A 26,362-nucleotide genomic window follows, 5' to 3' on the forward strand; every position below is an offset into this window, starting at 1 on the left:
TCTGACCTGGAAGTGTTTCACTGAAACTCTGCCACGACTGTTCCAAAATTCTGAGCATCAGTGTAGCCACTGAGCAATGTAGGAATGCTGTTGCACGTGGGTCACATTTTCTTACGTGCCAACCCCACTGCTGCTCTGAATTCTCTAAGCAAGTCATGTCAAGGAGGTGTTCCCTTTAGCATAAATTCCAGACTGAATTTGAAACTTAAAGCAAGCCCCAAATGGATCATCCCCTTCACTGTTGCTTTGGAAGTGCTCATCTTTTTCTTTTAAAGCTTGGTCTTTGCTTCCATGCTAGAGTGGTGTTGAGTGCCTACCTGGAGAAGATAGCCAATGATCCCAGCAGAGAAGATAACAATACTAATGTAAGACTAATCAGAACACTTATTTCAAGTCTCATGCACTTTTCTCCGAAAGATACCACAATAATATCCATGTACTTGCCCTAACACAAAAGGCCACTGTGGCAGGCTTAGTTCAGAATGTGAGTAGTGGGCCAAGAAGAGCATTTATTTTGCCAGACCTAGACTTAACTAAGGTGATGTACATACACGTTTACTTCCTTTATCTTTTCTTCCCAAAATGTCTCTCAAAAGCAAGAACATCATGGCAAGTTCTCTCCCTTCCCACTCAGCAGGTACTAGAAGAAACACTGGCAGGAAACAGACTTGACCATATCCCAGCTCTTCAAAATCACTGTATGGGAGAAACCTGGGGAATTATCACAGGCTCTGATCATAAACCACTGACTTATTGACCAGGAAGATACTCACACAAAAGAAAATATTGCACAAATAATGTAAAGAAGGAATCTCACTGGGAAGTCATATGAAGTTAGATTGTCTTGCATTTGCTGCACACACTTAATACATGAAGTCAGTGACAGGAGACAGAGGCTGAAACTGGGAACAGACTTTCAAAACTAGTGCAGTCTCTCCTTCCCATCAGCCACAAGGATGCTAACTTCACAGGCAGGCATTTGTAATGCAGAACAGGATTCTAAAACCCCTGTGGAGAAAACCCACAAATCTCTAAAGTGAACAATTTGGGGAAAGAAGACCAGCTACTTTCACTTGTTTGCTTTAAGAAGTATCTGTATGTGGAAGAGATTTCTGAGGCTGGCATGGCTACACAGAGAAGATACACAGTGATTCAGTATATTTAAAGAAAATACTAAGAGAATGTTTAGAAGGTTTTCCAGGAAAGAGGAACTGTCAGCTGGGTTCCTTTGCTGTGACTAGCTCCCAGCGAGCTACTGCTCTGGATAAGCATCTGTTGTTGTTGCAAGTGTAACTGTTTTACTGTTTAAATGTGAATGGTTGGAAGATTAATGTTTTCACTTACAATTCTTGCTCTTACTCTTGCCTTGCAATGGACCAAAATAGAACAGATGTAAAACCTAAACTGATGGAGACTTCAGATGAATTGTCATATGGCAATAAACAACTAATTATTCCAGATCATTAAGAAGCACCTTAGAAAGATATGAGAGAAGCACTGGGCCAGTTTCTAAGAATGGAGGGCTTCCATAGAGAAGTCAAACCAGTATAATCCCAACTAAAACTTCAGAAACAAAAAGTCAGGGGAAAAAAGCCACAGTAGTATTTGGTTTCTAGCAGAACTCTTAAGAGTTTCAAAATTGATTTTTTCCCCTAAGGATAGTAAATATAATGATACATACATCCTACAAATAAGACAGCTCCATCTGTCACATCTTCGGACAGTGTGCACACTGCATTTGTTCCACTGGCATCTGAAGCACCGGCATTCATCACTCTGATTGCACTGCTCCGGCTACTCAGAGGTATCATTGGATATATTTCTGGTCCATAAGTCATCTGTTTTATCTGCTGTCCTTCTTCATGGACACAACAAATTGTCAAATCTGAACCTACTGCCACCACAATGTCCTGAGGAAAGACCCCACTCCCGTTGGGCTCGGTATCTTTTCCTATTAGAGAAACAAAAAACAGAACCATGGTGCTGATCAGCTAACATGTGACTGAGAAGCACTCCGAAGCATGCAAATCAATGTTTACTAGGTTTCACTAACTAATGATTGCATTATTTCTCTAATCAAAGCACCTCCCAAAAGCAGCAATCAGTGCCTAATGCGCTTCCTCTGATTTTGGCTTACTTTTCATAAAGCAACCAAAGCCATGTGGTGGCAAGGGAACAAACATACCAGGGACCTCTCCTACTGGGCTCCATTCACTCCAGTCCTTGGGACCAGCAAACTGCGTTACATTAATGTAACAGCGAATCTTCACATAGTGCGATGTACACTCCAGAGGCATATCTGATGTCCAGTTCCAAGAAAGAATGATGTCCTCATGAGTCAGTTTTGAGTAGTAAGTTACCTACAAAGTTTTACAACCCCCCCAAAAAAAAGCCCAACCAAGAGAGAGTTTATGAACACCTGTTAGTAATGACATACAATCTCCCACGTGTCAACAGAATTGCAAATTAAGTGAAGTAAATCATAAAATCCTGATAGGTGATTTGAGTGACCCACCTAACTTTGAATTGTGTTGTGAATTTCCTTGGACAGAAGCCTAAGATACTAAACAGCCCACCAGCCAGGTAGACTGCCAGCCAGAAATACCAGAGGGCACACATTTGAGAGAGAGCGGGAAGCTTGCCACGCATTTTAAAAGGTATATATTGCATCCCAGTATCCTGGGCCTCTCCCAGGCAGGGAAATGTTCCAACTATTCCAAAATGAAACTCTTCTGATATTAGTCCCAGGGTGTACATTTTATCTCTTCTCCATTCCCAAAAGTTATAAAACAGAGCTACAAATTATCCTGGAATAGCTGTGGTTGCAACTAGATTAAAAACAAACATGCTGTGACTGTGAATAAGTACTGACAGGATAGTAGCCAGTGTTCTCCTAACTTTGAAACTTCATAAGGTTGCCTAACAGAAACATGTCTACACTCAGGTTCTGCAATCTTCATTATTCTCAGCTTTCTTCAAATGATCTCCTACAGTATTACCAAGGGCAAAAGATATATATACATTTTTAACAGAGAAAGAAAAGGACTTACTTGTGTGACTTTTTCTGTTGCTTCTTTACGGAGTACCTGAATCTGCCAAAAGGCATCCAGTCCATATGGGAAGATTAATCCATTATCGCTCCACTTCAGACTTAATGTGGAAGTTGAAAAGTCAGGTGTCAAACTAAGGATGTGTGGAGTAAGAGGAACAAACACTTGAAAAAGAGAGGAGAAAAAAAGCAATATTAAAGTCATTAGTCAGCAACACAACCCTACAGGTGTTTAGCAGCCACATCTCTCTGCTCCGAACTGGCTAGTAGCCAAACAAACATGCAACTCAACCTCTGTAATTAGAGCAAGATGGGCTCTGTCATTACTTGAGCATGAAAGTTCCCAGGAAAGCACAGGTGCTGATGAGTCACCAGGTAGCATTTTAACATCTCAGCATGCAGATGCGTAAGATCATGAATATGACTCTTCATAATGCATAGTAAGGAAGACAACCTTCATTCAGTGCCACAGAGATAGAGGAAACATGGCGACAAGTCTTTGAAGTGCACATGAGAACACATCTAGGGAGGACGATGGAAAATACCCCAAAGGAGGAAACGAGTTTTGCACACCAGCAGGGAAGAGGGGACTTGGAACAAAAGCAAGAGTAGGAAGAAAAGAGAGCAAAAGCATAGGGTGGAAGAAGCTCATATGAGCCTCTGAAAAGGATCATGGTGAATGCGATTTTAAGCTAGAAGAAAAGTTAAAGGCATGACATGGTGATGGGGACAAGACAGGGTGATTAAACAGAAGCTTCTCCTCTTTGAATGGGTGGTGGTGAAGCAAGAGGCTGAGAAACAGGTGAGGATTATGGTAGTACACAAGATATGGCAGTTCATTGGGCCTGGTGCAGGATAATTCCTGGTTTTTAAATGCATGATTTATCCAACTTCATGCCTGGCCAAGCCTTTGAAAGCCTGCAAAGTGTTCATCATAGTCAACACACTGCTTGGGATAACCTGTGATGAACTGAAAGATTTATCCTCCCTGAAGGAAGCAAGACGCTGGAAAACCCAGTGTGCTGCCCAGATATTTTTGAGTAACGTTTGGTTAAAGTTCTTGAGTTGGTCTTAACTGAAAAGCAAACTGAACCCACGGATAAGAAGTACTAATGACACTTAGAAGTCTACTGACTTTAGAATTTGACTGCATAAAGGAACAAGGAGGCAAACCAATATCAAAGACTAAATTATGAGCAAGCACGGAAGATGGTGTCAATGCCATCTTCAGCTCACAACTTCATCCTTTGGAAGGAAGGAATTTGGCAAAAGTCTAATTTATCTATGACTCCAATATGGTGCAGCCTACATTTCAAGAATAAATGTATTCACTCAGTTTTATATACATTTGAACAGAGTGGGTAAATTGGGCATATGTTAAGAAAATCTGATCCTGTCAGGAGAGACACACAACTTCCCTTAAAATGCAGTGAAATTGCAGGAATAAATTTCATTCTGTAGCTATTCAGTATTTAAGATGGGTGAACAGGCATTAGGAAGTTTATTCTGCCTTTCCCAAGCCAAGTCTGATCAAATGCACTTTATGCCCCATTCAGGTACATCTGTATGTAGATTAGAAACTTGTTTACAAACCCTTTCTCATCTGCAACTAGAGAAAAATAAAAATAAAAATTGAAGTGTGATTAGGCTGTTTTCTTTGTTGCCCTCTGATATGAGAGGTTTTCTTTCCCCTCATACTTGTATGTATGGTAGATTCATATGGACCCAGCACATCAACATTTTACATACATGAACATTGCCAAAGAAAACTGCAAGCATACACACTTCTGGAGCATTGCTAATCACAGTATAATGGCATTACATATACACATAAAACCTGATGCTTACAGATATCTTTCTTGTGAATTTCAAATTCTTTGGTAGCAAAAGGAATTCCAGAATTGCTGTTTGTAGTTATTGTCACAGTGCTGGAGCTATCTGGGACTGGAATCTCAACCCTTTTCTCCTTAGTTTCGAAACACACAGAAGGAGGGAGGTCACTGAAAAGACAGAAAGGATTAACCAGGCATGTAAGATGATAGGAAACTAAGGAAAGTTAAATCCTATTCCCTAGGACATTAATAAAACACAAATACTCTGTAATATAACAGAGAGCCTCATATCAAATTCATGAACGAATAAGACTTGCATGGGATTTGCTCAGTATATTAACAGGCATTCCCTCACCTTTCAAGTCACTTTTATCTTAGTGATAGACTGTGCACTATTTGTATAATGCAGCAACCCAGCTGTTGAGAGAATCTCCAAAGTGAAAAGTGGACTTCTATAGCAAAAGACGCATTTCTGAAACCTACAGTCAGCGTGAATCAGTATTTCAAAATAAGCAAAATCAAAACCTGCAAAATTCATCAGTACCTCCCCATCCCCTTTTGTTTTCTGATTTCTCCTCCCTCCATTTATTCTCTAACTGATGTCATATGGGTGCAAAGAGCAGGTTTACCCATCTGTGTCCCCGTATTAGAACAAACACCTCCCTTCTGGTGCTCCGTTTGTGGGGAAAGAGCAGAGGGCAGGGTAGAGAATTGCTAAGATCCCAGATGGAAATACAGTCTGCTCTCAATGTTTGTACAGTGCTCAGCACAATGTGATCTGGCCTTTCTCTGAAGGTTGTAGATATATAGAGGAAACAATAATGGATGGGTCAAGTCCCTTTGCTCATTATCACTGATATGTAACTAGAAAGGCAGAAAGTTTGGAAAAATCCAGACCTTCCTCTTGGGGGAATGATGGGAGGAAGGAAAGCAAAGAGAACAATGCCAGACTTCCTGCTGAGGGACTGTTACTCACTTATGAACTGGAACAGGACGCTGGAGCTCCCTTCAGCTGGAGTCAAGAGCTTGGGTTGAACTTTTAAGATTCACGCAAGGCTCTGGGCTAGCGAAGGCCAGCTGAGACTTGAGTGCTCAGGAAGGCTATTCCTCTTCTGTACTGAGATATTATTAGAGGATGTTTGGGCAACTGAAAAACAAAATCTTTTTCCCTCAGGGAGGTCTGCACTAAGCTCAGCCCTCAGCTTCTTTGCTTCAAGGACTAAAGTCTGTTCTGCTTTGCTAAGGAGAAACAGCAGCAGCTCCATGCTGTTTAGAAGTTTAGGTTCTTGTTTAGAGGTCAATACCTCATGAACTCTACACTCCTAAACTCTGGCCAGAATGTCAAATATATGCCTTGCCTTTTTTTTTTTTTTTTTTTCTTTTTAATAGAAATGATAGCTGGCAATGCAGGAGGAATAACTAGACACAGAAAATCAAACACGTAGGTGGAAGAAGCGCAGCCAAGCCCTGGGACCCCAAGGACAAGTCTGGGCTGCTTGCAGAACTTACAGGAAAAAAAGACGGTACAAATCTGGACTGGGGGCAGGATCAAGATGCAAAAATTATTTGATCTCATCCTTAGCACATGATAAGTATTTGGCAGACCCACAGCATGGGGAATTGAACATGTAGTTCTCATTAGTGAAAACATACTGAAGATCTAAGTTTTTCAATGCTTCTCAAAATTTTCAACTCACATTCATTTTGGAAAGCTATTCTAACTGTGGAATAATTTTTAAGTTTCCTCTAATACTACGCTCTCCAGACAGCTTAGTATTTATAAAGGTTGTAAGACAGCCACCAAGAGATTTTTCATGTTTTTCCACATGTGAATCTCAACACTTATGTCATATATTCTACCGCTTTGGCCCATAACATCAGGATCCACTTCTTCCAGCTATCATTTCCTTTTGGATTGAACCTGGTGTGAAGATGTCCCTCATGAAAACTCTGAGCAAGGCTTAGGCAGGCATACAGAGAAGTCTGAGTAAAAGAGAGCATCTTCCAGTCATTTGAAAAGAACAAGCAGATTTTGGCAGCAGAATTGTTATCACGAAACAAGACTTTGCCAGAAACCCCACCACTGCCTGAGTTAACAGTGCCTGGAGGGAGTACCACCCAAGGAAAACTGAAGGGGGGATGTTGGGAAACAACAGCATCACAAATTCCATGGGCAGTGACTGAGGGATAGCTATACTTTCATCACAATTTGGTAGTTTTCAAACAGGTATATAAGGGACCTACTCGGTAGTGTAGCAAAAGTCAGTTTGTCCACGTCTTCCTTCAGACAAGACATCCCAAGTACAGATCATTTTACGCAAATTGTGTGTTACACATTTCAAATTCTGGGGTTGCTCCAGAGAACCTGAAATCATAAGAAAGACAGACATAAACTGCATGTCGGGAATGACCATCTGTAAAACAACTGCTATTGTTCACATCTATAGACATTCTCTTTGCATTTTTATTGCATGCGTGTCTGGCCAGTATTTTAAAACTTTTGAATGATTTGTGTGCCTGATTACAGAAGCCACAGACTGCCAGATTTCTAGAAGCACCTAAAATCTGGGTTTATAACTTGTGTGCAACAACACAGGCATCTGTCTCTTGCCACAATACCCGTTTCTAACCTAGACTAACAAGCAGGCTTTGGGCCAATGGCAAAACCACAGGCTTTGATGATAAAATTAATGAGTTTTTTACTCTCCTGCATTGTCCCAAGTTGAGGACAATTAATGACAGAAGGACAATCAAAGATAATGTGTGAAGTAGTTGCAGACAGCCAACATATACAGCAAGGAGGTATCAATACTGACATTTACACCTGCATATGCAGACTATCACTGTTGCATCATGGAGAATGTAACACCCAATTTTGTACTTGTATACAAGATGCCACTGGGTACCTGAAAGCAAGAGATCAGGTTTGGTAGTACCTCTATCCCTTGGACAGTGTGAGACTATAGAAGTCACCGTTTTTGAACATACATATAGTAGGAAAGCAATATAATTAAATGGTGTAGGTACAGAAGCTACAAAGAAAAAGTAATTAGTGAATACATTGCAATAAACTCACCTATCTCCTTACTATATATTAAGCTTCTTAAACATAATATAGCTAGTGCTAAAAGGCAGCGGACGCTTGAATTCTTCCACATCCTTCTACTGGTTGTTTTTCAGAACAGCAGCTTCAAGCAGGAATAAATGTCATCTTCCAACAAGCTGGTCAGTTCTAAAATTAAAACCAAACAAACAAAAAAAATTCAAATTCCAGAGCTGCTGCTCCAGAAATGCCACTTTTTGTTCCATCTACTTTTCTTCCTTGGTGTTGCTCCCATGTGTAGTAACTCCTTTGTTATCTGGCAGGTAAACCTTTTCACTGTACCAGCCACTTCTTGATGCATATTTTTTCAGGAAGACATTTCAGACATAACCTCAAGAATCACAGGCATGTAAGACTCAACTGTTCACACGTATCCTTCAGGACTATCTGAAGCCAGAATAGAATAGACATGGCAGGTGTTCCTCTAAAACAGGTCTCTTAGATGAAATATCACATTCACAAAAGGTCTTGCATGCGGTGAATCGAAATGTCCCTTGCTTTGGATATGGTATTAAGGGGACAGGACAGCCCATCTGTTTTCCTCTCACCTCTGCTCACTTTTCATATTGTTGCTACACAAAGCCATGAGATGCCCAAGACACTGCAGAACCAGATCTGACCACCCAGGATCACTGGTTCAATCCACTGTTAAGTAATAACGTCTGGAGGACAAAAATGGGAGAGGGGGGAAAAAGAGACAAAAGATACTTGTTGCTGTAAATGCTAACCTTAAAGTAAAAATTATCTAGAATATTACATTTAATCTGTTCTTTGAAGATTAATGGGTTGCATGCTAAGTTTGACTTTTCAGCAGAATCTGGGGAACACACTCAGTTCCACCCACACATCAGACACCACCAGTTTTTCTCTCACAAAGAAGACTACAAGAAAGCTTATCCTAAAGCCAAGCCAATCCCTGGTGCATTGTTTCCCTGTCACTTGAAAGCTCTGAAGACTTGAGCACCCTCCCAGAGAACACAGCTCCCATGTAGAGAGGTGCCTTCTGTCAGTGACCAGCAGCAGGAGCTGGGCTATTTTCATCTAAAAACATAGCTGAGCTAGCCTTTCCTACAGAACAGTTTTGTGAAACTCCCATTTTGTCCAGGATACTTCTTTTAAAAGTCTGACCTGGAAGGGCTCCTGACTTTGCCTTAGAAATCTCTTCCAAAGTACATAACAGACTTTTCTTAAAGCCTCTGTAATTTTAAAAGAATACTCTCTTCACTGATGTCTTCTGCATCACCAGGAATATGGTCCCCCATCCCTGCAATACAACCATATCATTTTGTTTCTTTTTTCTTTTTTTTAAGGAATTCTCTCTCAAGGGACAGCTGGGAATGCCCCAAATGCTCTTCTGTTCCTCACCAATCTGCATTTTCAAGGAGAAACATATCAGCACTATGTCAAGATAATCCAGAGGTGTTCTCAAGGGGCCACAGAACTGAGACAGATGGCATGGTAAATGCCACTGTTATATCTAGAGGGAAGAAATACCCTTAAAACTTAACAATTACTTTATTTTGACCATGCTCTAAAGCCACTTGAAGACCTCATTAAAAATATAGTAATTTAAGCTATATTATTGCCAGACACATCCAGTTCTTCTCTTATATGCTCCTAAGCTGTAACATCCATGTCATGCAATTTGTTAAAAGCCAAACCAAGAGTGAAGTTTGACAAAGCCATGTTCTTTCTGGTAAAGATGTATCAAGAACCCCCCAGCACATAAAATATAATAATCTTTGTGCCAGAAGTCCCCCCACTGCATTTTGGTGTCTCTCAAGGTCTTCGTATTGTATTTGTCTATGTTACCAATAAAAACATTGGGATATTACCTCCAGGTTTAAACTTTGCTCAGAAACCTAAACTTTGCTCTGAAACCTTCATCAAAAATATGAAGACCATTCAAGACAGACTTAGGAGTTACACAAATAAAATGGTTTCTATTTGTGGTGTACATGGGAATTATATATGTTTGTTTGTGAATTCTTCAAAGGTCATTTCTGGTTTGCACAAAAGTCCAAAAATCAGAATTTCAAGTTTTATTTCAAGATCACTTAACAGTCCCCCATCACCTGGCAGAAGCCAAGAAAAGAATAGAAACAAGGGAAAGCCCCAATGCCACTTGAATGAGAGAAAAATGCATTGTGAAGTTAATTAAATCCCAAGACTCTCACTTTCTAAACACATTACCTGTACAGGATTGTTCAAAAACCTGTTTGGTCATCCCAGGTTTATGAGGCAGATTCAGCAACTACACGCGCGTGTGTGTATGTGCGTATTTCAAGAAAATCATCTGGTTTTCTGCATATTCTTTCAATACATAGCTTACTGAGTATTTTCCCTACAGCAGATGTTTTAAGAGTAACATCACAGCAGTGAATTACAAGAAATTTGAGTCATACCAAATTCTCCTAACTCAAGCACAGTTTTAATTTCTGTTTCAGAATCAGGCACCAAAGGGAACCTATGTATTTTCATGCAGAGCATGATAAGAGTCTGGTAAACCACAATCTTTTGTAAGAAGCATAGACTCCCTGGCTCTTGTCTTCTCATACACATTTTATAGATTACTCAAAAGTTGGCAATTCGAAGCCTCATGTCACATAATAAACGTCGTTACTCAGGAGAAAAGATCCCCATTTATGGGCTTGTTTTAATTATAGTTACAAAATAATTGAATAATTTAAAAATAGGAAGTTCACTTTCTTTGGATGAAAGCTGCCTTCCATCAGTTCAAGTCTTAATTCAAACAAGGCATGGAGGGCTTTACTCAACCTAGGGAAATATAAAAAGCATGTTATGCTCTAGGCAGATGTACTCTTAAGATGGATAGAACAATATAAGAGTCAGAAATATTTATTTAGGACAACAGAGCTCAACATTCTCAGATGAAGGCAAAACCTCAATGAGTGCTGGCTGGAGTGCAACAGGAGCAGTTGCTACCAAGTGTAAATTTATTTCAACTTTAAGTCTTTATTTTTTAAAAATGGTCTGAAGGGGGTCAGCCCAGTCTCACCAGCAGAAAGAGCAATGACAATTAAACCATCTTTAGCAGTTGTGTATCTTAAAAAACATCCTGATAGCATATCCCATAACAATCTCATTTTCTTGGGCAATTTATTTGTGTTACGTCACTGGCACTATCGTTAGTGGTCCAGTGTGCTATGCAACTCTCTCTCACTCAGTTTTAAGCACACTACTTTGCCCTATCTCCAGATGAAGAACAATTTAACCTCTGCCTTGCAGCAACCTTTTACATAGAAGATGACTGAGACCAGGTCTCTACTAGCTTCTTCCTTAAAAACTCCACGGCTTTTTACCCTTTCCCAGTCTCAGATTCTAGATTTCTGATCTTTCCTGGAACAAGTATTTCTCCATGGACCAAATCTGCTGCATCTGCAGCTTTAAAATATTTCTGCCTTCTGATGCCTGAGCATTATCAAGCACAACGAAGGAACTTTTCAAAGGAAAACCTGTGCGTAGTATGTGTTTATTCAGTTCATGCCGTATTTGCTTTATCCCAACATTCAGATCTTGTTGACTCAATTTCACTGTGTGATCCAGCCCCGGATACTACCGTATAAAGCTGCCACGTAGCTGTTTATTTAGTACTTCAGACTCCAATCTCACCCTCAAATTGACTGCAAACCTCCTGACTTTGCGTGAGTATGTTTGCACAGCAAATTCATCTTAAAGGCCTTGCCTGAAAAGGTCTTTCACTTCTGAAATTTTAAAATAAAGAAAAAGCCTCCCATAAATCTATGCTAAGGAACAATATTGTGTGTGTTTCCAAACAGTTCACATGCAAATTCATGTCATACCAACAGCAAAGGCACGGCAGGCTTCAGCATATAACTGCCCATATTTAAAAGCAGCTACAAAAGCAGGATTCCATAATAACTGTTGGAAGTCACAGTACATGGAGATGTCCTGACTTATGCTTAAGACTTTATGCTGTGCAGAGGAACTACCCTTGTGCCTGTGGTCAGAAGAAAAAAAAGTAATTTCAGATTACTTTTTGTGCAGATAAGCTAATAAAGGAACAATTAGATTCAGATTCTTATTCACTGAAGCCAACGGATGGTGATGCTTATTTAAAACAGCTCAATACCAACTCTGGATTTTTAGATGACTTTTAAAGATGTTTTGATGCATACAGTACACCTATTGGTGATCTGATAGGTAAGAGAAGGAAAGAACTCCAACTCAATAATGTGCATCTGGGAAAATACCTATGGACAGCTTTCCTTCAAAACCTTGTCAGCTGGGGAGAAGGTTAAAGGTTCTGTGACAAGTTGAGAAAAGGAGGGTAGGACCAGCTGTTTGACAGTGACATGCTAAGACATTACCAGCTTCTTTGGACTCAACCTCTGAAAGGGAAAAACGGACGGTAACTGGTATCTCTCCTCCTGACTGTATTTCATTCATGTATTTGTTGGCTTAACTGTTTCTGCATTATTTATTTTAAAGCATAGCTGACCAAATGTTCAATTCTCTTAAAAAAAAAAAAAAAAATCAAAAAATTTCTTTGTCAGTTGTAACAGACCAGTCCTCTAAGCACAGAAGTTCTCCAAAGCTCTGTTCTGCTTCTGAGTTTTCTGGTCTCCGAATATATTCCATTGTGAAGTGCTTGGAAACCACTTTGGAAACAAGCAAACAAAACAGATAAAAAAATAAAAAATACTTTTGGCCTGCTTTCTGCGTGCAGTCTGATCTGCCACTCACAGCCCTCCAGAATAGGTTTAAAAAAATCTGTGTATTGAGGATCAGTGGCCACACTTTTTATGGCTATGTTTGTGCTCCACAGCAGACACCTCAAAAGAAACAGTTAAAAAGTCAGCTTACACGATGTTTAGGGAAAATGCAAGTGGAGAATACTAGATGAAACCATGAAACCAGTAAAAAACATATATCAAACAACATATATCAAACAACAAAAAGAAGAAACCTGTTTGTCAATAAATTTTCTCAAGTTACAATTTGTTTTTCTCCACAGTTAAATGTATCATCATAATAATTTACCATTAAATGAAACATTAAAAGCTCTCAAGGAAAAGGATTATATAGCATGCCACCAAAACATTGTAGACAATGATGGCAGGCTGTATTTCTGGCAATACTGAACAGCCAGTCACCCCAAATACAGCCAGGCAGAAGTGAGGGTGCTAAGCATGTGCCTAGATCAAAGCCTTATTGCTAAAAGAAAAATTATTCTGCTTAGCAGGTGGAGAAGGCTCAGTTTACTTGTCTCTGCCCAAAGATAACTAATTTAATCTTCAAAGTGAAAGAAAACATGCCTATACCCAGATAAAAATGCATATATCAAATTACACATCCTACTATTGCCAACAGAAAGCTTCCAAAAAAATTCCCCTATCTGAAAGTTCATGCCAGAAGTACACATTTCTGGGAAACCAAGCAAATTGCCAATACAGCTGACAGTAAAGACAATGAACACAGAAACAGAAGATGAATTGGTTTTCTTTAGGACAGTTTTGCTGATCCCACAGCCTTCAGTCTTTGACTTTAAAGCTAGCTGAGTAATAAACAAAAAATTGAAGTAGAATTAAAAACATTAATTTGAGGGGCTTGGCTTTGTTTCAATTGAGTACATTCTTCCACCTCCTTAAAAAAAATTCCCAAAGTTGAGAAAAAAAATCTCTCTTTAATAACCTAAAGGCAGGCTTTCCCTCTCTGTTTTATAACATGGCACCATTCCAAGTTGTAAAAGATTCGCAGGACATGAATCACTAAAACTTGTTTATAAATGAAGGCTGAATCCCATTTGGGAATCTGACTTTTCCCAGTTCTGAGGAATTAATCTAAGAATCTGCTATTTCTCTTTCTGAAAGCTGATAAAATAATTCAAGTTGCCTATCTGCACAAAATGCACTCTCCTAATCTGCAGCAGAGGAAAAGGAAACAAAGACAGAGTGTTAAGATATTATACAGTAAATGTGTAGGAGTTCACAAGGCCAATTTTTCAGTCCTTTGAGACAAATGTTGTTTTCTTGAGTTTTTTCCTGTCAAGCATGAGGAGAAAAATTCCATTCTCACTGCTTCCTCCAGGTGCCAAACAGCAGTGTCACCTCTGAGATGCTGGGAAGCCACCGCAGGTACCTGCTTCTGCTCTGCAAGGTGAGGTGAAATGGCAGGATGCAACATACAAACTTGGTACCAGGATCGACACTTCAACAATGCATTTGCCAAGCCCCTGGTCACAACCATCATGTCCCTGTTTGTCAATAAATTTTCTCAAGTTACAATTTGTTTTTCTCCACAGTTAAAGGTACCACCATAATAATTTACCACTGAATGGAACATTAAAAGCTCTCAAGGAAAAGGATTATATAGCACACCACCAAAACATTGTAGACAATGATGGCAGGCTGTATTTTTTGCAATACTGAACAGCCAGTCACCCCAAATACAGCCAAGCAGAAGTGAGGGTAAAGCAAGAAATAACACCAGCAAGATCAAAGGTGCACCCAGCTCCCTTCACCTGGCTCGGAGTTTTAGGCCAATGCAAAGCTGCACCTGCTTTCCAGTATTTCCAGTTCTTCCCTTCTTCCTGTCCTAGACTGTTAAACACTATGGAAATACAAATAAGCAAGCTGCAGACTAGGAGAGCTGGTGGATATTTCCAGGTAGCAATTAGCAGGAGAAGCACCCTCACCTGGCAAAGAGATGAGAGAAAACTCTTTGCATGGGTTTTCCTCATTTGAGAGTATGATGCATAAAGCCTGCATGCAGGACAGAGAACAGACATGTTTCAAGTCATTTGCTTAGGAAATCCATGAACAAGCACCACAGTTCAAGAGTGATTTTACGAAAGCATTTAGTACTTGTAGGACAGTACAACACCCATACATAAGCAGAAACTGAAGCCCGTAGGACTTGTGTTTGTAAAGGAAAACATACAGAAGAAGCAGATGTCAAATATCTTAACCGTAGCAATAGGTACAATTTTGAGAAGCATTTGGAAGGCATAGTGGAAGACTCCTTTAGGTTATACATTTCAACTAAAAAAAACTCCACCAAACAAGAACAAGTCAGGTGGCTTATAGAGGCAATTGGGAACAATATCCCTGCTGGGACAGCTGGGCTGGAGACAAAGAATCAGAGCCCAGTGATACTGAAGAGGCAGAGCTGTCAGGCACAGCAGTGGACTGAAAGGGCAGAATAAGGCAAAGAGACACAATAAATCAATGATTTATTTTTTTACCACAATGAAAACCGAATTTATGAGGTGACATTTTGGGGGTTTTCAAGCTAAATATACATTTTGCACACTTTGCCTTTTGTCCTTACTGAGTTACAGTTGTTTTCAATTAAACTGTATGCTAACTTGAAAACCGTTAGTCCTACTGATGCCATTTGCTGCTCACTGCCCAGCATACACAATGTGAGAGCGGAACCCAAGCCAGACACTGCGTTTAGCATTCCTAGTGTGAGACTTCCAGAAGAACAAAGTCACTTTCAAAAGAAAACTGGTGTCTAACTCCTGAGTCTGGACATCCTTGCCCACATCAATTAGCCACCAAGAACATGGTTAAATAAAAACACATCCATTACTACTACAAACACAGCACTGCTCTACAGATGGTAACAACAGAAAACAAAGTCTTCAGAGAAACACAATGAACCCTAATACTACCAAAATAGATTGAATATGTTTTGGGATATCTACAAGTCTGTCCACAATTTATTGTTGTTATGTATTAGGCAAATGTTATTACAGATTACTCTCTAAGCCTTATTAGACATCAGAGAAGGCATGCTAGAGATGCTGGCACTGCAGTCCAGTAAAGGTTGACTTCATTCTGCAGCTATTTCCTCAGTTAGGTATCTCCAATGAGCTGCAGTTTCATCAAGCTTGTAAGGACACACTAAGCTGAGACCTCACCTCCTCATTCTGGGTGAACTGACCTGGGCAGCATGTTCAAAGGTTACTGCGGGGGTAAGAGGACAGACAAAGCATTATCAGATAAGCCTGATTTCCTTAGGAAGTCAGCTCAAATTAACAAGCACAGATTCTTCTTCCACAGAGGTGCAGATGGGAAACACCTAATCATCTGAACAAAGAACAAAGCAAAGGGGTGAAGGTTAAGGGACACTGCTGGCCAAAAGAGAAATTTAGATTTTCTAGTCTATTGTGCTCTACAGCAGAAGGAAATGGCTCTAAGTCATTTACACACTTGTATTTTAACCCATTCAAAAAATTATCTTGATACTTACTACAACTGGCAAATTAATACCGCAGTAAGGTGAAGGATTCAAATTATGTATTTGTGTAAATCTGGTACAGCTACACACATTTCCTGATATGTTTAAATTTGGTGACCTCATGGTCGACACACTTCCTTCAATTCTTGTGCTTTGCAATGCAGCATGGAACAAGTACACTGAGCAAAGGCACAAAGGTCCAATTACTTTGCATAAATAAAAAACACATCTTATCATGAATGCTATCGCTACCCACTATGCCTTTTCAATACTTAATACAGGTACAAAGCATAGAAACAAATGTACCCACATTTTTTGCAATGCATAACCTAGAATCAAATGAAAATACACAGAGAAGGTTTCCCACTTCTCCAGTGCTTGCTGTATTTTACTAATAAATAACTGAAATAAACCACAAACCAAATATTCCAAAACACATTTCATCTGTGGGGAGAGGGGCTACTGTTACTTTGTGTGTAGCTGTCAAGACACTGTATCTTCAGAGGAAAATGTCATTTGCCCAGATTGGCAACTGCACTTTACTTCGGTTGAGATTCAAGGGCCAGACATTCCACTCAGACTTTACAAAGAGGGCTGCAGAAAAATATAGCTGTTCCTAAGAAGAGTCATTATCTGCTTAATTCTGTCCCTGCTGGTTCTCTTCAGTTAGTATGTCCTTATGAACTAATAAGGACATAAAGAAGCTGACCTTATTAATGAAAGAGTTTATTTTTCTTAATCTGGCAATGTCCAAAATTTTGAACTATATGACCTTTAATCTTCTTTCCACCACAGGAAAAGCCTATTTAGTTTTATAAGAGAACATTGATAATTACTGAAGCAAATCCAAGTGTGTTTTTTTTTTTTTTTTAAACAACCGGCAATGACCTGAGGGCTGGAATCTTTCATTGTTTACAATGAAACCCGTGGTATTTGAATTATTTTTAAGGTACAATGAACTAAATCCAAGTAAAGTCTGTCTTTATGTGTACAAATAGCATATAAATAGATCAAATGCTGAAATGTGGCTCTCACATTAAATAATATATTGAGAATAACAAGCAACAGTTGTGCAATATCCTTTTGGAGTGAATGTAAGGAATGAGAGTCACTTACGAGAAATAAATTGATTTTTTAGTAATCGAGGGAATGGCAATTCCTGAAACTATAGATCTATAGTTTCTGATAAATTCACATTGTAGTAATCTTTCTTGAGACTTTAAAAGCTCTTATGCCCTTCTGTATTTACCCTCTTAATAAAAGTATCAGGCACGTCACATGAAGATCTACTACAGCATGTTACCATGCACAGACTACCCTTCCACTGGGGTGAGCAATTGTTTTCTTCTTTGTTCCACTCCAGGGTGGGCACTCAATGCTGCCATTCCCCTTTCAACCTCTCCAAAGAACGAAGATCTACAATGGAGTATGACATTATCAGAACAAACCTGTCCATATATAACAGCTGGCATTTATTTCTCTCACATACTGTTTTAGTCATACCTTATTCTCCCCTTTCCCCCTCTCACCCAGCTTTTCATTTGTACATGTACATCCATATCCTCCTTTTAAGGTGGCAATGTGTAGGAAATCATAAGAAATACAAATATTGACTTCTGTAGTCTATATGCATCAGAGCTGGTCTCTTTCCTAGTTAACTTACTTAGACCCAAGAGAGACCACTGCCAGACTAAAAGATATAAATATTAAATCTTGCACTTCTGTGTGCATATACACAGGCAGACATACCAGAAACTGAGACTGACTCTCTCACACACATGTGGGTTCATGATACCGGTACCCTTTCATTGTCTTGCAGTTCAGAGCCTTCATCAGAGCCGCTGACTCAAAAGACATGCAAGCACACCTGATCCTCCTTGTCTGCTCTGCAAAACTCACAAAGGTCTCTAGGTTCCTGCAAAGGACTTATGGTCCACTTGTAGATCAGTTCTCATAGCACCACAGCCAGCAACACAGTGGCTCAACATAAATTAATTCATTCATGTTATCCTTTCTATGCATCTAAGAGCCTTTGACACCTCCAGAATATAATCTCAGATCAGTTTTAGTGTACTCCTCCGTTTTATCCTCAGTTTTACCAATATACGGCACTTGCTTAACTGCATTGCCCTAACTGAAATAAATCACTTACTGCAATGCCAAAGGCACAAGATGCAATTGTTTTATAATTAAATTAGTATCTGGTTTTCCATTTCAAATAATTTAGACAGAACATTGTTTTAAAACTAAACATATAAAAAAGTTGAAATTTCATTTTCAATTTCTGCTAAATTACTTCAAATCTGATTCAAACATAGATCTCTCAGTCCACAACAGTGAAAAAGATGCTAAAAAAATCCTAAGTTTATTCAGAATACGCCAAATGATAAGTTTACATCTTGTCTGCAGGTTGGATTTATCTATCTTAGAAAGTTCCTTGGTTTTGGTTGACTTAAATAAGCTTGTAAGCTCTCCAGCTGTTTCATGGAGGGTCATAGAATGGAAAATACTGCAATAAAGTACTTTGCAGGGGAATAAAATACTTGAGCAAACGCTGCACCATTAAAATAATCCTTTGCAAAAGGAAAAAATCAATGAGCAGCTTAACATCTTAAAATAATAAGCAAGATGGCTAGGACCCATATCTATCATTTTTATTGCTGTAAAATAAAGCAATGCTTTTCTGTCATTCCTTTCAGAACTTAGCAAAAGCAGTGAATTGAGTCCCTGTATATAACCCACCAGCAAGTGCTGAGACAGCAGTGTCTGTAAGGCTAATGGTGCCGCATCTCATTTAAAACTGAAAGCAGCTCATAGAAAAGTGAGATTGATATTAATAGGACATACAGTGAGTCAGTTCCACAAGTCTCTCCTGTCCTGATTCACACTTAGAATAAGAACACAAAACAGAAATTTCAAAGCCACATCTGCACTTCATCTCACATCTTCACATCATTTTCACATGACCATTACTATGTGACCTCTAACTTGCATCTGCCTCTTCCCCCTCAATCCTCCCTTGAAAGCAAGACTCTTCCTCTGAAGATCTCTTTTTCTTTCTCTTCCCAAGGGTGACTATAAAAAAGGGCTGTGGAAAGGGAAAAACAACCCTGGATTTTACACACACAAGTCATTCCAACTTTGCTATCTCTGTTTAACAAGGTTCTTCCTTCCTCCTATTATTAGTAAATCTCATGGTTTACTTCTCTCAGTATTGAGCTGGCAGATGATGTACAAAAGAAGAAGGATTTCTTACTTATTAGGTTCTATCACCATTAAATCCTGTGTACCTACACACTGGCATGAAAAAAATCTCTTCCTGTAGAAGGCTGTTCATCACATTTTTCATGCATTGTTGCCGATACATTTAACGTTTTTGTTTCACAACTCAGCAATGAAGCAGCTATTGTTTCCAAAGTGCTGAGCAAGTCCAACTGTGGGAATTAGAGACGTGAGACAACTCTCAATGGTCTCTCTGGTGGCTGCTCTGTGAGGTGCCCAGGCATGTGAGAGGAGAAAGCAGGGGTGAAGGTAAACCTACCTGCAGAGAAGAGTTAATTGGACAACTAATTTTTTGGTTAGGTTCCAAGGAAGTCATGCTCTGTTTGAGCTTATTTTTTATTTCTATGCTAGCATTTTATTCCTTAGGAAAATTTCTGCTCTTTATGTATCTAACCAAGTCCATCCAGATATACAGTGCACATCACACAAGGCCAAGCATGTTCTTGTAAGTTTACCTGTCTAAACCCGTAGACTGGCAAAACCTCTGATGTAAATTTCAGAGTAAGAAATACCAAATTCCCATTTCTTCTTCCTTTTGGAAATCCTTTTCTACAAAAGCTTGTGCCAATCTCACCATGAAGCAGTTCGTTAGAATCCACACAGCATTTAGAAACAACACAACTCCAAACATCTTTGCAGATGATACTCTGCTTTTCCCATTTCTGCAATTTTCCTTATTAAAGAATTATGCACTGGATTAGTAAAAGGATCATATATAAGAAACATATTTAGATAACAATGCATATGTCTTAGGGACATAAATATTTGACTTCAGAATAATATATACAGAGAGCCTTTGTGAGCTATGGTAGAAGAGACTGGAAGGATCAGAGGTACATATATATATATGTACTTATATACATATATATACACATACCCCCATATATATAAAGAATGCAAATGACAAGTATCTTTTTTTTCCAAACAAGAAAATTTAAAATAAAAAAACAAAACAAAACAATCAATTATCATTAAATATGGTAAAAATTAATTTACGTTGCTTTGGAAGACGAGATCAACTGAAGGTAATCATTATCAAAAATTCTTATTAAAATGATCAGTTCGTCAAATCATCAAAAATCTGGTTTAGATTGCAGCGTTTCATTCATCTTAATTCTCAAGTCCCATGAAACAAACAGCTAAATGCTATCAGAGATCACCTGTGCACTCTGACGAGAAGGTATTTCAAAGCCATGGAGTGCTGCTCATGACTAACTGCTGATTTACACAAGATAAGCCTCAGCAACCACATATATGAATTTACTCCTGAATTTTCAAACGCATAACTATATGACTAATTCTATCTTATGAATTAAGGTATGCATAAACTTACATTTGCGCTGTTGGCAGGAGCCCAGCTGCAGGAGCCTATGACAGTCTCAGTCCTTAGTGTTCAGTATGGGAACGCTGAATGTTGAACTGGGCAGTCACATCAGATACCTGAAGTACATGAAGATTCATGTATGAATTCATCATGAAGAATTCTACACTAAAGGAACACTGAGAAAAGGTGTGGAATTACAAATATATCTTTTGTTTATATACCTGTGTAGAGAGGGAAATAACACTATTCTGCTGAAAGTTTGTTACTGACCTAATTCTACCAGCAGCTGTTGTAATGATGAGTGCTTGTTCCCATTTCTGTCTGCAGTAATCACTGCCCAAACGCCAACTGAAAATTACCTACTGATTAGCGAGCACACACATAGCAGAGCAAAAGGATAACAGACAAGCATCTAATGTTTTCAAGGATACATTTTTCACATATTAACACCAGTTGCACCACTCATTAGTTGAAATAATGGGGAAGCAAATGAAAACATTCAATTGTCAAAGTATCAGTTATCACAGCTTAAGCAAATAAATACATAAAAGTCACCGAAAAGTCCTCGCAACTTTGTACAGATGAAGCTGCCTTACAAGAGTACTCAATCTAACAGCATAAGAGAAAGACCAGCCGTTTATTAGCAGTGGAAATGGTTTAATCCAGTACAAAGTCGATTTACATACAAGATCAAATGATTACATAGAGCAGTTTGAGTCTGAGAGATTGTCTGTAGTTGCAAAGCCTAAAACAATGCAACTATTTAGTTCAGCAAGGTTACTTGATCACAGTTCTCAATTACCTACCCAGAGAAAGGATTTAAGCATAACCCACAATTTAGGAGATACAACAGTCAATGCCACGTAGTAGACCTCCACTGAAAAGTGCACATTGTGAAAAGTAAAACTAATTAAGTATTGCCAAAGGTTTTCAAGCATGGGATGAATGGATTGAAACAAAAAATAAGATTGGATGCATTCCTAAAAGTAATGATAAATATAGGCTCAACACAAGTGTTCCCAGATTAAATTTTTTGGTTCACGTTACACCAATGTCAGGGTAGATTAACATAAATCTTGCACAGATGTCACATTAATAAGCATTTTAAAGGTGAAGGAAGACAATATTCAGGGGACAAACTACAGATTTTGAGGGAAAAAACAGGGTTCACATGATAGCTTGCTGGATTTACATCCAGACTGATCCTGTCATTTGTAACATGGGGCCACATTTGGTCAAAAGCATTTTCTTTCAAAAGTTTCCTAGCATATTGAAAAAGAAACAGGCCAATCACATTTAATTTGGAGGAGAAGGCTGTTCTATATTTGGGATCATGATAATGCTATTCTAGCGGATGAATTACAAGTTACGTGCCTGGAGACCTGTGCACCAAAGACTTCTCATAGCCATGACCTTTGGAAGAGTATGGAGCAGGGGGAAAGAGGGGAAAAGGAAGAGGAACAGGCAGACTCTAGAGAACAGATATTATTATCATCAGAACCGGCAGAAACCATAGCAAAAGTAAGAGAGTTTGATGTTTATGTCCACCTCACACACAGAGTACTTCAGTGCTTGTACATAACTCAAGGCAACACTGAAATTGACAATATAAATAAATCATATTTTTGTTTTTTTTTTTTCTCTCTCTCTCTTCCTCTCCCTCTGCTCCTTGGATTAAACATTAAAAGCTTATCTCCTTGGTTTTAGCTCCAGAATAGCTGTGAAACCTCAAAGGTCAAACATCTCTTTTGCCGCAAGTGCTGAACTTGATCCAAAACACGAAATATTGTGAAAATTAGTTGTAGTTGGAATACTTATAACTTACATTCACCTTTGGGCTTCAGTGTCTGCAGAAGCCCCACCTATAATATTGACTGTTATGATTTTCTTTGATTTAAGCAGCATTTTTGCCCTGCGGTAATATTATGACCTATTATTTCAGAAAGATATTTTGAAGCTCTGTCCTCACTGATTTTGTAGTTAAGAGAGGCCATTAGATCACCCAGTTCAAGAAGGGTAAATCTGTGGTCAGCCATACAAACAGGGGTACATCACATGATGAGCAGTATTGCTGTCTTGGCACATGAGCTTCTGGGTGACCTGTTTGGAAGGAAGAAGGACAGCCAGGCTAAGGCAGATACCACTAGACAGCCCCAAAAGGCAAATACCTGCCCAGGCTAGCCCCACGCTGAGCAGAGCCATGCCTCACCTCCCACTTGTCCAAATCTCCCTCTCCTCTGGGATTTCCCAGATATGCGGAATATGCTGTACAACTCTTAAATATCCAAGTAATTTGAAATGCAACTTGTAAAGTTACAGAAAGCATGAACATCCGAGATGCTCAAACTGCCTGGTGGACTGCACCCTCAGCCCAAATGCTGCAGGAGGGCTTGCCTTCACACTGTTTAGGACTGACATGTGGAAGTCCAGACTAGACCACTTTGTAGCAAATGGCCCAGGTCACCATCTGGCTAACCAAACCAGCATTTTCTGCACTTCTTTGAACTTTGTTTTCAAAGTGTTTGAAATGAATAGAAAGTATTTTTTTCAGCTTTAGGCTGAAATGTATGCAGTGCCCAAGGGCACAATGTGGGGGGCATTTAAGGGCATAAAGCCACCTGGGATAGAACTGGCTTGTTCTGCTTACCATGCTTATCCATGCTTGCCATAGACCATATCCACACCATCTAGAATAAACATTTAATCATGATATCTAGTCAGCTGAGCTTGTATTTCCTCTTAGAAAGGAGTAATTGATTTATTCAGGGAGCAGAACTAGCTTAGATGGATGGCTAAGGGCTAGAAGTAAACATGTAAGTCTGAACCAGACTGATAATGTCAACCACTTATTCCTTGCACTTGTATTATACTTCTAAGCAACTTGTACAATAATGACAAAATCATGCAAGCATAAGAAGTATTCCAGCATACTTTTCAGGCAGTGTTTATGCCCTAAAGAAATCCTACAAATACAATGCTTTATTTAAATTTCATGATTATGTACCACAAACTACCAGGCAACCTTGATATGAAGCTATCAAGGTTCATTCAATACACAAAACTATGATCAGTGCAGCTACAGGTACACAGCAATATCTCTCTCTATTTTAGTAATGTATGTATGTTCGAAAAGAAAGTGCTTCTGACTGATGATCAAAATGCAGTAAGCTATACTGGCAGAGAGCACTGGTATAATGTGTCTCATCGACATAGAAGAATGCAAAAAGAAAGAAAATATCAAAACCACACTGGTTTTCTCTAACCAGCGTTACTGTATCAGGATCTGGCTACTGTATCAGCACTGTATTGGCTGGCAAAGAAAATGTTGCAGCGCAAGAGCAACCCCCAGAAAGCCCTACTTCGTTTACAATCATTCTATGATCATACCTACCTAGGAAATTTCAAGACTTCAGGAAACTTAAGGAGGCCAAGGCTAGCTGAAAGGCTGTGCTTTTTGGTCTTGCAGGAGGCCACCCCTCAATTGCTGGGTTTACAGGTGAGAAAGGAGACTCTGGTCCCTGACAACACACGGCCCAAGAAAAGGGAAAGCCATCCTGCTCTCAAGCGCACCCCTAATACCAACCTTACAACACAGGGTGCCTGTCCTCTGCTGTGGGCTGTGCTGTGGGTCTAATGTTTGGCAGGGTAGGAAGTGAGGCAGAAGAAATTGCTACAGTACTGTCCTTGTTTCCATGACACGTGCTTTTATAACTTGTGCTCCCTGAGGTAAAAGGCATAATTTGGCCTCAACAGCTGACAACTCAGCAGTTCCCTGCCTGTGGGATAAGGGAAAGCTGCTTCTGTTGTAGCAACAATCTTTGACCCAGCTCCAATGCCAGCTCCAGACTGTGCATGGAAAGGAGAGGAGATGTATGCCCTTCAAAACCTTACACCCTGACCAACATTCATACCAGTGGGTTAGGAGTTATTTTTAGTTTAAGCACTTTCTGCTTGCAGTGAAACCTGCTACTAGGAGTGATTCCAAGGGACAGCAGCAGGGAAAGGCAGACAGCAGCAAAGTGGCAAAAGGCCCTGCTGAGAACCTCTTGCTTGCAGGAAGTGCAAGGACCTTATTAACACATGGCAGGAGGGCTCCCACAGTCCACAGATTTAGGGATTGTGCATTTTCCATGGGAGGAATAATCAGCAAAAACTAATGGTGTATACCAAAAACAGTCCCTGCGTATTCTCAGTGTCAGATCAGAACCTCCTGATATCATTCATTCTAATTACCATCCTCTAAGTCAGTAAGGCAGGCAACGAACACAGGAACCTCAGCATTTGCTGATGATTTGTATCTTAGCTGCCCCTTTACCCCCCAAAGGCAGGTAAGAAGACAGCTCTGGCCATCTAGGAATTTATATGGCCCCCATCACTGCTATCCTAATGACTCTGGAAAAGATTCATAAGATTCTGGAAGACGACCCTTGGAGATGCTTAAGCACCCATAAAAACCAAACTTTTGATGCTTAAACAGGGGGAGGAGTGTGGGTGGAAGAGGAAAAAAAAAAAAAAGAAAAAAGAGATGTGATGATAAATTTTGTAGGCATCAGATGCAGAGTCTCATCTTTGACAGGGTCACACCACCTGACTGATGCTCAGACACTCAGGATGCACAAAGCAATTATTCCCTGCCTGTGCCTGCTGATAAAATCTGCACAGAACCACAGAATGAAGTTCCCCAGAAAAAGCAGAAGCCGCAGCTTTTGTTTATAAAGACAGAGCCAGAAAAATAAAGTAGCAGTGGTGCTCCCTTTTTGTACAGCAGCCCAGCCACTGCAGCACTCGCTGGGGTGCGGAAAATACCTCTGACTATCCCAGAGGCTACTCGAAGTAACAGACAAGTCAGGATGGAGACTTCTCCAGCCTTTCTGTGGATGGCATTTCTCTCTGCAGCTTAAGTAACCACTGACTCGGAGCAGGACTCCATGCCCCTGTGAGAGGGCATTTGCTAGAAATGAGGGACCATGGGTTCCAGGTCCTGCTCCCAGGGATTATTTATGTCTTCCACATTAAACTTTTCATGGAATGAAATACATCAACTAGCTTTGGCACAGAGCACAATCACCTCTCAAGGCTTACCCAGAAGTAATCTATTTTTCTTGGTTTTAGACAAAAATCTGATGCCTAACAGCTAGATATGTCAGAATTAAATCTATGGGGAGAAGATACCCCAAAATATTTATCAACTAATTCTAGCTAATTATGATAACAGAGGTAAAACTGACTTTCAGACCTGTTCTCCTTGTCTCCCTGCATGTGAATAAATGTCTAACGCAGAACAGCATTGCCTCTCAAAGAGCCACCAGTATCTCGCTTGAGTTCTCAATCCTTCCACATATGCAAGTATCTGTAAAACTCCTTCATCAGACCTTTTACTGCTAACTAATCTCTTCTGTATTTCAACGTCAGAATCTAAGATCCCAGATCAACACAGCAAATAGAAAAAAACTAACTGCAAGAAGTTTCCTGATTTTTTCTGCCTTTCCTTCCACTATCCAAAAGCTGCTTTTCAACAGCTGAAATAAGCTTATTCCAAGATA

The 26,362-nt window shown here is 39.6% G+C and overlaps 1 protein-coding gene across 5 annotated transcripts in view; it reads right to left on the reverse strand.

Annotated features, from left to right (window-relative positions):
* Positions 1 to 26,362, reverse strand: part of LIFR (LIF receptor subunit alpha) — an 86,683-nt gene that overhangs the window by 20,806 nt on the left and 39,515 nt on the right. For 3 of the 5 annotated variants that reach the window (XM_062615416.1, XM_062615413.1, XM_062615415.1), the window contains exons 2-8: positions 20,829 to 20,935; positions 7,958 to 8,113; positions 7,126 to 7,246; positions 4,898 to 5,049; positions 3,051 to 3,214; positions 2,186 to 2,360; positions 1,682 to 1,951 (exon numbers count right to left, since the gene is read on the reverse strand). In XM_062615416.1, coding sequence (XP_062471400.1) covers positions 1,682 to 1,951; positions 2,186 to 2,360; positions 3,051 to 3,214; positions 4,898 to 5,049; positions 7,126 to 7,246; positions 7,958 to 8,039 — 964 coding nt within the window. In that variant the 5' untranslated portion in view covers positions 8,040 to 8,113; positions 20,829 to 20,935. Of the gene's footprint in view, positions 1 to 1,681; positions 1,952 to 2,185; positions 2,361 to 3,050; positions 3,215 to 4,897; positions 5,050 to 7,125; positions 7,247 to 7,957; positions 8,114 to 20,828; positions 20,936 to 24,402; positions 24,423 to 26,362 lie in introns of those variants that run through there. The other 2 variants (XM_062615417.1, XM_062615418.1) reach the window with 2 other exon arrangements.

Source organism: Pezoporus occidentalis, unplaced genomic scaffold (assembly GCF_034315485.1).
Source record: "Pezoporus occidentalis ecotype Australia unplaced genomic scaffold, CSIRO_AGI_Poc_V1 ctg181, whole genome shotgun sequence".
NCBI classification, from domain to species: Eukaryota; Metazoa; Chordata; class Aves; order Psittaciformes; family Psittacidae; genus Pezoporus; species Pezoporus occidentalis.